This window comes from Carlito syrichta, unplaced genomic scaffold, assembly GCF_000164805.1.
Source record: "Carlito syrichta isolate Samal-C Ts95f unplaced genomic scaffold, Tarsius_syrichta-2.0.1 Scaffold301846, whole genome shotgun sequence".
NCBI lineage: Eukaryota > Metazoa > Chordata > Mammalia > Primates > Tarsiidae > Carlito > Carlito syrichta.
In genome coordinates, this window is record NW_007245942.1 from 85,221 (window position 1) to 97,761 (window position 12,541).

General features: G+C 34.0%; 1 protein-coding gene across 6 annotated transcripts in view; it reads left to right on the plus strand.

Annotated features, from left to right (window-relative positions):
• PDS5B (PDS5 cohesin associated factor B) overlaps positions 1-12,541 on the plus strand; it is a 126,631-nt gene that overhangs the window by 37,845 nt on the left and 76,245 nt on the right. For all 6 annotated transcript variants that reach the window (XM_008055400.2, XM_008055396.2, XM_008055399.2 and 3 more), the window contains exons 14-16: positions 6,302-6,383; positions 9,414-9,462; positions 11,693-11,832. In XM_008055400.2, coding sequence (XP_008053591.1) covers positions 6,302-6,383; positions 9,414-9,462; positions 11,693-11,832 — 271 coding nt within the window. The remainder of the gene's footprint in view (positions 1-6,301; positions 6,384-9,413; positions 9,463-11,692; positions 11,833-12,541) is intronic.

A 12,541-nucleotide genomic window follows, 5' to 3' on the forward strand; every position in this document is an offset into this window, starting at 1 on the left:
CAGAATTATAGGCGCGCGCTACCACGCCCAGCTAATTTTTTGATTTATTGTAGAGATGAGTTCTCGCTGCCCAGGCGGGTCTTGAACCCGCGGCCTCAGGCAGTCCACTCACCTCAGCCTCCCAAAGTGCGGGATTACAGGCTGAGCCACCGAGCCCGGCACATATTTCATTCAAAAAGTACTTTTTGGTATCTGGGTAGGGAATTGGGGCATTTTAGACATAGAGGAGACGTTGTTCTTTGAAGCATACTAAGTGTTAGGAAATTGAGGTCTAGGGATTTACTTTAGGTTTAGGAAGTGCAGACCTTAGTATTTTGGCAAATATACTTTACCACTGTTTGCAATTAAATGGTCAGAAATTAGAGGTCTAAGGAACTGTATATAATTTTCATTTGTACCACTGCTTATTGAGACTTTTGACTTTATTTCCTCCATGGAAATAATCATATGTGTTGTTCACATTTTATAGAGAAATGTTGAGGAAAAAATTGTAGAGGAGAGAAGTACACATTTTGTTTTTCATATCTGCTGTATTTCAGGCACTTTAGCTACTTTGGTGCTACAGTGGAAAAGGAGGTTGCTGAAGAGACCCTGTTGCTCACAAAGCTTAAAATATTTACTTTCTGACTTTTTACAGAAAAAACTTGCCACTTTTGGATTAAATGATGTTTTTCCTGTTTTACACATGATGAACTGAATCACACAGAGGTTAATTAACTTACACAAAGTCACAAAAAGAGTAAGAGAGAGAGCCAGGATTTGAACTCAGTTCTGCTTTGTTCGTTTTTTTTTCACTACATATAGTAAAATATAGTACTAAAATATTTAATTTTATAAATTACGTTATACAATTTTTAATGGAGTTGGAATGCATTCTAAAATTGTTAGTTTGTCAGAGTTTAATTGGTGTTTCTTTTCCTCATGGTACAGTTAATTTATGGCCTTTTAGAGTAAATGAAATATATATGTATCCTATTTGAAACAAACTATTGGAAATCACAGTAAATTTAGACTTCTTGCCTCAACTCAACTATCATATAAGAATTAAAATGAAGGCCAGGCGCGGTGGCTCAGCCTGTAATCCCAGCACTTTGGGAGGCCGAGGTGAATGGATTGCATGAGCCTGCAGGCCGAGACCAGCCTGGGCAACTTGGGGAGACCTCTTCTCTACAATAAAATAAAATTTAAAAATAGCTGTGTGTGGTTGCGCGTATCTGTAGTTCCGGCTACTTGGAAGGCTGAGGCGGAAGAATTACCAGAGCTCAGTAGGTTGACGCTGGGGTAGCTGTAAACGTTCGTGCCACTGCACTCCAGCCTGGGCGAAGGAGTGAGACTTCAATTTAAAAAATAAAAATAAGCCTGGCTCGGTGGCTCAGCCTGTAATCCCGCGCCTTGGGATGCTGAGGTGAGTGGATTGCCTGAGCCTGCGAGTTCGAGACCCACCTGGGCAACTTGGTGAGACCTCATCTCTACAATAAATCAAAAAATCAGGCGGGTGTGGTAGCGCATGCCTGTAGTTCTGGCTCCTCGAAAGGCTGAGGCGGAAGGATCGCCGGAGCCCAGCAGGTCGAGAGGCTGTGGTGGCCAGGAGTGGCCACTGCACTCCAGTCTGGGTGGCAGAGTGAGACTCTGACTCAAAATTAATAAATAAATAAAAATAAAAGAATAAAAATGAAATAAAGATTCTTTCAAGCAAAAATTGGGAATTTGCTACTTCTACTTGAGAAATTATTAAAGAATAATAATTTTTTGGTTAAAATGGAAATTAAATCTGTAAAGGAAGGAATAGGATACAAGAAGCAGCAAAATTTTCAAACCTAAATGATCAAGGACTGTAAAAATAACAACAATAATAAAGTTTTTTGCATAAGAGATGGGGGCATAGATTAAAAAGTAGGTGGCATCTAGTCTGATGTTTCCACAGCACATACCACTGCAGCCCTATATGAGCTCTCCTGAGTGTCCTTGGAATCCTCCCTTCCATGATCCTACCATGCCTGAGCATGGCAAAAGGACCTCCAGGACCTTCTTCCACTACCCACTTCTCTGACTGGTTGAAGCCCTAGTGAATAATTCTGAATACTAGGTGAATATCACAACATGTACAGATAACATGTAAAATGGCAGGTAAGTAATGTGCAGTAAAACGTTCTAAAGTTCTTTTATATATAAAAGTGAGGGCAGACATGTTGATTAATTAGACCATTAGTCAAGTGTGCATATTAAAAATAGTTACCCCTAGAGAATAAAACTAAAATGTATAGCTTCTAAACCCAGAGGAGTGAAAAAAAATTAATGAAAACTTTAATACTAGAAACAAAAAAGACAGTAAGAAAAGGAAAATAACAGCAAACAGAAACACAAATTATAAATAGTTGTTATAAAATATAGCATTTGTCACTTAAATGACAAGTATATTTGGTTGAGTTAAAAAGTAAATACACTGCTATTCACAAGAGATACACTGAAAAATAATACCATTGAAAAGTTGAAAGTAAATTCCAATCTGAATCAGTATTCAGAAGAAAAGGCTTTGATTCTGCAAAAACGTTTAGTGAATGAATGGATATTTATCTGTTTTAAGATAAAATACTTAAGGCAAGTACATATTATTTTAAAATGATTTTTTTTTTTTTTTTGAGTTGGAGTCTTACTCTGTCGCCCAGGCTGGAGTGCAGTGGCCGCTCCCGGCCACCGCAGCCTTGACCTGCTGGGCTCCGGCGATCCTTCCGCCTCAGCCTTCCGAGTAGCCGGAATTACAGGTGCACGCTACGACACCCGGCTAACTTTTTGATTTATTGTAGAGATGAGGTCTCGCCTGCCCAGGCGGGTCTCGAACCCGCGGGCTCAGGCAATCCACTCACCTCAGCCTCCCAAAGGCGCGGGATTACAGGCTTAGGCACCAAGCCTGGCTAAAATGATTTTTATTGTAACCATCTTTTTGGAATTAAATACCAACTATAATACTTACTAGCATTTTAGTACTTACTTTACATTTATCTGTGATTGTTTTCCCCAAAAGCTTTTGCATTTTTAATTATGTAATAATAATAAAGCAAATATGTGAGTTATGAAGCATAGTATAAATGAATATATATCTATGAATCTATCACCCAATTTGTGAACTTTTCTCCCTTTCATCTTTCTATCTTCCTCAGAAGTAACCTCTAGCCTTATTTTTGTGTTTCTCAGTTCCTTCTAAAAATTAGTTTTAACATGTGTATATGTATGTGTATATATGTATGTATCCCTTAATATATTTTTGCTTGTTTTTGAACTTTATGAAAGTGAAATAATTGTATAGTTTTCTGTAACATTTTTCTACTCTTATGTTTCCAAGATTTATTCATAATAGCATATATAGCTGTAGACCATTCATTTTATTGTGGCTTAGAATTTCGTTGTGTCATTAATCCATAATTTTATTCCATTATTTTAACATCAGAAATTTGAGTCAATGGAAAAGGACATTTGTGTAATTTACTTTTTTATTATTTCAATTAGTGTTACCATAAACATTTCAATTTAGTATACACATGCAAGGATTTCTCAAAGGTATGATTAAGAATGGTTCTCAAATTTGGCTATCTTTTGGAATTACCTTAGGGTATTTAAGCAATACTGACAACTAAGTCTTTCCTTCCTAGATTCTCATTTACTTTCTCTGTAGTGTAGTCTGGGCATTGGGATTTTTAGAAAAGCATTTCAGGAGATTCTATTGAGCACCTGAGGTTCAAAGTCACTGACATATATCCAGGAGTGGAATTGATGAGTATGTGTGTCTTCATCACTGAAAACTAGTGTCAAATTGTTTTCCAATAATTATACTAGTTTACACTATCAGAGGTTTATGAGTTTCTGAATCCACCTACGTATCAGACATCTTAATTTTTGCTAACCTTTTAAGTGTTACATTTTCTGTTTAATTTTTTTGAATACAGATGATATTGATCTTTTTATAGTTTTCTGGTCCATTAGTATTCCAGTTTCATCACAGTTCTCGCTGCTCTGTATTGTAACATTTCTTTTTCATTCATTTAAAGTATAGTTTCAAAAAAAGAAAGAAATAAATAAAGTATAGTTTCAGTTCTGAAGTCATGTGAATGTCTGATGTAGATTGAAAGGGGCTTAGAAAATAGCTGCTTGCCAGGAAGGCTCCTGGTGAGGATTTGGTAAGGGTTCGTTCTTGTTGAAAGAACCATATACTTTATTTTGTGACTGCTTTTCTTTGGGGAAGACAAAGTATTATATTTTGAGAGTGAATCTGTTTTTGGATCACTGATTTCTAAGTAAACTAAATATCTTGATTATTAATAAAGAGAAAGGGGCAGTTTTGACTCCTCCTTGGTGATGGCATGTAGTTCACCATCTGTAGTTTTCAGAACTCCCACTAGTGACAAGAGTAGGAGATGGAAGCAGGTGTTTTTGTTGTGATCTAGAGCATGTTTGCATCTAGACAGTTAAATACTTCTGATGAGTGATTTGCTCAACTGGGAGCAGAAGGTTGGAGGTGAGGTTTTCAACAGTTGTACAGGTCCCTGACTGAATCCCAGTAGTAGTTGTCTTTTTCTTTGGGTTGCTGCAAATTTGTGGTTTGATAATAAGGAGAAGTCTTAGTGAGGGAACTAGTTGTTTCTTTAAAATGAAAGATAGCAAATGCAAGAATATACAGTCTCTGACTAGAGTTTTTGCATTTATTTAGCAGCAGAGCTAGAAGTCAGGCTAAGATTTACTAAGCGTATATTTATCTTCTTATTGTAATATTGCTTCTCCTAGTATAACTTTTCCCCCTTTTTTTCTTCAAAAAGAACTATTTGAAAGGCAAAAAACAGGAACAAATTGTCTTGCTGCTTAATGTGATTTTATTAAAATACTTGAGAGGGCAGTTCCTCTAAATATGTTATAATACAAATTCTTAGTCAACGATGGTCACTTTTTAAGCTATAGCCATAATAGTTTATGATGGACTTTTGAATTGCTTGAGATTCCATCTTTAATATATAAGTAGAATAGGTAAAATGATTTTAGTTTAAATAAAGGCAAATTTCAAAATCGAGGCTTTTCAGGAGTTTTAATGATTAAGTGTATAGGAAGGAGAGGATACATTGACTTTGGATTTCAGAAGTGTGTGAAATACACTACTACTCTGCTTCTTTGAAAAATTAATATTAATTATATAATTCTTGTTAGATTTTTATAGTCCTCTGGAGAATGAAGATTTTGCTTTCAGTGTTTATGTTCTTAAATTGTGCTCGTGAAACTTTATGGAACTTAGTAACTTGAAATCAGTAAAGTAGAGTCACTTAAAATTTAATTGCCAAGATGAAAATGCATTAATTCTGTTGCTTTGCCAGTACCATTTTGAAATAACTACTATAAAGGAATTTAAGTGCCCGATTTTAAAGTAGATTATCTCCTTTAAAAACATCTGGAGGCATTTTGAGAACATATTGTCAAAGGGTGGAATTAAAATATTAAACAGTTGTCTCATTTATTGCAGGAAAAAATTGTTTTATATGCATCGGTATTTTATTGCTGTTATTTGACAGTACTTCATATGTGTGGTAATAGAGGCTAATGGAAATGCAGATAATTGAAAACAATCTGATGAAAAGTATCCTTTGTTTCTGAAAAATTAAAAAAATTTTAAATGTGTGGTTCTGATATTCTGTAATCTAATATTTCATTAACATTAACTGTTCACTTTGGTTTACATATTTTCTTAATTGCCTGTGTGATTTCTTTTTAGAGTTAAATTTCTGCCTGAGAGCAATATAATTATTAAGAGGACATCAGGATTCTTGACATATAAGAATATTCACTTATGGCGTAAATAATTAGAGACAGTTTTATTTTAAATATAATATGATTTCTGTTTTAAGAAAAAGTATCCCCTTCTTCTCATTGCTAACTCGTCTGTTTGTGTGTTTGATTTCATGTCATCCTGCCTACTACAGAACCTTATTTCTATCAATTCCTTTATTTCTCAAGTTTATAATTTCTCAAGTTAATTCTTACCCTGTAGCCTACAAATAATGTTCCAGTTAATGATAGATCTTCCTTTTTTATACAAAGCAAAACAACCACCACAGCTAATCCCTTTCTTCTGGTCCTACTGTTATATTTTATTCCTTTCTTTCTCTGTATAAAACATTATCAGTTGCTTACTCCTGTGAATTTTACCTCAGCTCTGTTATCTCCTTTTGTAATTGAACCTTTTAAAAAATTATACATTTGAAATATCCTAGAAGGATTTTTATCCTGGTATGTTATTTAAATTTATATGTGTTTTGTTTTTCAGAGCATTGAATGAAATGTGGAAATGTCAGAATCTGCTCCGACATCAAGTAAAAGATTTACTTGACTTAATCAAGCAACCCAAAGTAAGCTTATTTTAAAGATAATTTTTCTTTTGATACAAATTTTTTTAAGAAACATGTATTTTAATTATTATATGCTATTGCTGCTATGTGTTAAAAAATTCTTTTTGTGTGGAAGCATTCTTGTTGTGGAACTTATGATTCCTAACTTAGCAAACTCTAATTTTTAAGAAACTTAGTTACATAGAAATGTTAAATGTTTGTGTCTATAAAAGGCAGTACCCAACAGGAAAGAGAATGTACTTTTATGCACTCAAAATTAAGGGCTTTTTTTTTTTTGGTAGCTTTAAAATGGAATAAATAATAAATCAACATTATTGACAGCATAGAAAATAGAATAAATTTACACTTTATCTTGCCATTCTAAGATGTTCACAGGTTCTTTGTATATTCTTTTTTAAACATTTTTAAATTTTTTGAGTTGAGGTCTCACTCTGTCACTTAGGCTGGATTGCAGTGGCACAGTCTCAGCTCACTGTAGCCTCGACCTCTTGGGTTTAAGCGGTTCTGCCTCTTCAGCCTCCCAAGTAGCTGGTACTAATAGGCACACTAGTTTTTTAATCTTTTTGTAGAAACAAGGTCTCACTATGTTGCCTAGGCTGGTCTCGAACTCCTGGGCTCAAGCAATCCTCCCAAAGTGCTGGGATTGCAGGCATGAGCCACCGCACTCGGCTGTAAACTCTTGATATGGTATTACTCTTATTTCTTTTTCGGTTTGTAGTGATCCCCTCAATCCCCCTCCAGCACATACACCTCATGTTCATGGGACAGAGGTCAATGCTGTTCCATCTAAGGGTAGAAAATCTCCAGTGTCCGTAGGCATAAATTGTCCAGTTGCCCTGAAAATCAATAAACTACCACCAGTTGTTTTAGTGGTTTATGGTGACCCTTTCACTGTTTTTTTAAACCTTCAAATCACAAGTAATAAGGCATTTTGTACCACTTGTTTGCCTAATTGAAGCTTACATTTGAGTAGTATTTTTGTTTTATAGGCTAACAATAATCTCTGTTTTATCGAACATAGTTTATGCTATTTTTCTTATAAATATTGATCATATTGAACCTATTATAATAGGTTTTCCCGTAAAATAAATAACTCAATTTAGTGATTCTGGTGTTTCCTTTCTCTTACCCCCAGTAAAATTAGTGTATTTCAGTCAATAAGTATTTGTTTCAGTCAGTGTTAATAATGCAGTAAGTTAGTGTGTTTCTGTCAGTAATCTCTGGATAAAGTGCTTCTGTTTGCTATCTAGAGTGCTATTAGTTTACTTGCTCAGGCCAAAGATACAAAGGTGTTAATTAAAAATATAAGATGTTCTTATTTGCATGTGCATAAAATGATTCCTGATTTTAGGCATTATTGAAGTCATAATAGGAGATAGTATGTTAAGTGTAAATTATATGTTGAACAAACATGATGTGTGAGATTGAAAGATAACTTTGTTGTTGACTCTCACTGTTCCTCTAAACTTTGTTATTTGGAGGGAGTTTCTTCCTGCTGCCTGTTGGTAAATCTTGGAGAGTCTTATGACTTTCCTGCTCAGTCATACATGAAAAAAAAAAACCTCAATTCAGTTAGAATTTTTAGTTTTCTTGTACTTTGTGGAATTTTCTTTTTTGCTTCTTTTAAAATAATTCCTGAATTATTGACATTAAAGAATGAGTTTTCATTAATGTGTGGTGGGGTTGAAGCAGAAACAGAATGGAGGAGGTTAGAACCTTGAATTGGAATTCTAGTGTGAGAAGAACTAATAGTTCCTCTCTGATTATTTGATGTTCACTTTAACTAAGAATTATAGTAGACATTATAGCATTAATGTTAGAAAAAATTCAAAGCTGTGTTTAAATGTTGGGTGTTTATATTTCTTTCTATTTTACTAGGAAGACTCTTAGATACTTGACAGTCATTATATATATTTTTTGCTTTCTTTGTCAGTCTGATTAGGTTGATTTTTAACTCTTAGCTCAGCAGTGTAGTCCTTCTACATCATTTAAACTAAATCGCTGTGCTCAGAGTCACTCAAAATTGACTTGGCAATTTCTGGCATTACACTTCTGTTGGTGTTCTTTTTCATGTAAATCAGCTTCTTGAAAGCCTAGCACTACCCCTTTTCCCTCAAATAAATCTTAATAGAAATCTTAGAAATATAAATTTTTGTAAATTGAAATCTTAAATTCCAAATATTTGGGAATTAATTCTTGTACATTATTACTTTGCCTCCCATTTCCTCTTAGCAAGCTCACTCTAAGAGTAGTTTGTTTATTTGATTCATTACTTTCACTTCAATGTTTATCTAGCTCAATATTTTACACATACTTGCTCATTGGCTTGTTTTTTTAAATAACCCTACCCTGATGCAGTGACTAATTAGCATTCTAAGAAACACCTTTTATACATGTAACTTTACTTACAGTATTTTGTGATTGTATTACATGCAGTACAATGCAGTGAGCACATCCATTCACTGAAAAAACACTCCCCACATGCAACCCATAACTAACACTCTTAACAACAAGTTTTACTCACATCAGTGACATCTTGATTGTTTTTCTCCAATGTCTTTCCCATAAACTTTATTACTATACCTTAAAATTCTTGGGCCTGAAAATTTTAAGAGCACCTTAAGTCAATCAGAATTTATATTTGTGTACACTTTTTGTTTGAGGTAAGACTAAAAACTTGAAAACCAGCATTTCCTAGGTGTTTTGTTCTGTTTCTAAAGTTAGTTGACCTATTCTTTGAGTGCAGAGAATCCACAAAATATCTGCTTGTCCCGAAATAGTACAGCAGTCTGTTTTTTGTTTAGGAACTGACAAAAGAAGGTGATGTAAGAGGTGACGAAAGTGGAGTACATTCACTTCAACCTCTTGTTTGGTTCATCTAGAGTTTAAAAATAGCTAAAGAAGGATACAATAGCGGCAAGGCCAAGACTCTGGAGCCTTAGTAGGTTATGCGTATCTAATTTTCTGCAGTGTGATGAAGATTCTTGTCAGCAAATTTTAATTTTGCATTTTTGTGTGTGTGATTTACAGACAGAAGCCAGTGTCAAGGCCATATTTTCGAAAGTGATGGTTATTACAAGTAAGTTATTTTAAGTCTGTTTACAGTTTAATATTTAATGGAACTTTTAAAATAATTTTAGGTGTCTTATGCAGTTTCATCATAGGCCATGATAATACAGGAATTTAGAATTTTCTTCATTGTCATATATGAGCAAGAACTAAAGTACATGAATTTATTTTTGATAATTTATTTAAATCATTATATAAGCTTACTGTAAAAATGAAGTCTGCACTCTAGTGTTGCTCGCTCTAATGTGAATCTAACTAAACTAATTTTGCTCTGAGCCAAATTATAGAGTAAAAGAAAATACCTAACAACTACGTAAGAGCTTCTTTAAAAAATATTAATTTGCTTTAAGTAACGTTAGATAAAATGTTATTTAATTCCATTATCAGAAAATACAAAAGGATTGTGTGACAAGTCTCTTTGTTCAGTGCAGGTATAGGGAAAAGCAGCTGGTTTTGAAGGTCATTGCCTTTTCTTCCCCCCTCAGAGGTCACTGTATGTAGTATAGGGAGAGAGGGAGAATCAGAAGCACCTGGAGAAGTGCTTGACTGAACTTCCACTTGGTGGTAATGAAGAGGTTATAGGATTGATCTTAGATGCTAAGCATGCATGTGAAAGTAATGTAAGGCACTGAAGAGAGCAGTAAGCCTAACTCGCTGGGTTTTGAGTTAAGGGATGGGAGTTGTAGCATGCATGAGTAGAGCTGTAAGATGAAAATATCTTTCAATTTTGAGTAAACTAGTTTTTCAGTCTCCTTGCTTACCTTGCTAGAACAGCTTGTTTTGTGCTATTGCTTTTTTTTTTTTAACTAACTTTTTACTAGTTTGACTGTAGATACTGTTCCCTAAAGGAGATTATTCCCTGTATCCTTTTTTTCCCCCCTCTATCCATTTTCTCCCAGCAAGTATAGTATTTCCCAGATTCTGTTCCAAGGAATGCTGGTATCCTGCAGGTGTTAATCATATTGTGAGAAAAATGGTTCTCAGGTCATATATGTTTATAGAATATTGAATTAAAGATTTTTGTTTTTTTTCTCCCACCCTCCTCCCCACCCCTTTGTTTTCATAAATAATAGGCCTTATTGTAGCCTTTAATATGATGCCTGTCCACTATGAAGGGGATGTAAAGTGACATTTTTTTCAAAATTGAAAACAATACCTTTTCCTGAACACTATTAAACTTCAGTGAACTGCTAGTGATCTTTGGAACACAGATTACAAAGTGCTGTACTGGCAGTCTTCCAGCTTGCCCTTAGGTGCTTATTATGTGAAATTATCATGTAAACAGTTTATCTTCTATAAACGATCATGTTTATCAATTTTACTGTAGTATGGTTCTCTTGCAATAGAATTTTTCTATTTAGAAACATGAAAATGACATACAGCAAGTAATTAGGAGGATTAATGTATTAATATATTCTTACTGCATTCAGTGATTCAGTTATTCTTGCCAAGACATAAAATGGAATTTCACAGTTGTAGATGAACTTGAAGGCTACATTTGCTCATTGATATTTTAATATTCAGTTAACTTTCTACTACTTTTTTTTTTGGTCCAAAGTTCTATTTTACAGTTTCTATTATTAGAGTTATTCTATTATGATTCCCTACAACAGTTAAATAGCCAGAAAAAAAGATACTAGGATCAGCATTTTATTAGCTCTCCTAGTATTTTGATACACAGGCATATTGGGAGAATAGCATAAAATCATTTTTGATGCTACAAAGACTCATCCTTCTCTTCATGTAGTAATGACATATCCAACAATAATACCTGGAATATGTTTCTGAGAATATGTCAGTGCTAAATTGCATGCATGTATATGTGAATTATCTCTGAGCTGGTTTAACAGTAAACAAGGAAATACAGAAAAGATTGTTTCTTAAAGATAAAGCTTATGGCTTTAATCTCTTATTATGAATTAGAGTATAAAATAAGCTTAACTAAGGGTACAGCAGTAAAATTGGTATTATTCAGGTTGACATTTAATACCTTTAAATATTATAAGGAATTATTTAGAATTAGTCTGTTCAGATTTTTCCTGCATAGACATTTTATATTTCTAAAAAGCAGATTTTTATTTTTGAATATTGACTAAAGTGTTTTACAATTTATTTTTTTAAACTAAATGATGAATTTGTAGATAAGATTTTTAAAGCAATAAAAGGAATGAAAAATGTTGCTTTTATCATTTTTAGAATTTTTAAAATTATATTTTAATTTAACTTTAATTTATTTTAAGGAAATTTGCCAGATCCTGGTAAGGCTCAGGATTTCATGAAGAAATTCACACAGGTGTTAGAAGATGATGAGAAAATAAGAAAGCAGTTAGAAGTACTTGTTAGTCCAACATGCTCCTGCAAGCAGGCTGAAGGTTGTGTGGTAAGGAGAGAAATTAAAAGAGCTAATATCTGAAAAAGCCCCCAAATCTTTTTTATACCCTCTTTTATAAAAGCAGTTTTTATTCAATATTGTAAAATTTAGAAAATGTCACATAAATAGCAATGCAGGTAAATTATATCTTTGTAGAAACAGTTGCTACTAATATTTTGGTATGTATGTCCTTCCAAAATGGGATTATTACACATATAGTTTTGTACGTTTACTTACTTTTCCCTAGTCTTTTATAGCAGTGGTCCCTAACCTTTTTGACATCAGGCACCGGTTTCGTGGAAGACAGTTTTCCCACAGACTTGGGGGAATGATGTGGGGGAGGATCCTAAGGAGCGTGCAACCATTGGTCCCTTGCGTATGCAGTTCGCTATAGAGCAGACGCTCCCTGAGGGAAGCTGATGCTGCTGCTGACTCCACTCCTGCTGTGCGGTTGGGTTCCTAACAGAGTTCGGCCCCAAAGTTGGGGACCCGTGTTTTATAGTGTTATAAGAGCTACATAGCATACTATCAAATATATGTACTGGAATTTATTGAGAAATTCACTGTATTACACATTTAGATTTTCCCCACCTTTGATTAATATAAAGAAGGGTATAATTAATATCTTTATAGCAAAATATTTTTGCACTGTCTTGATTCTTTCTTTAGAACACATTCAAAGAAGTATAATTGAATGAGTTCAAGGTTTTTTGCTGTT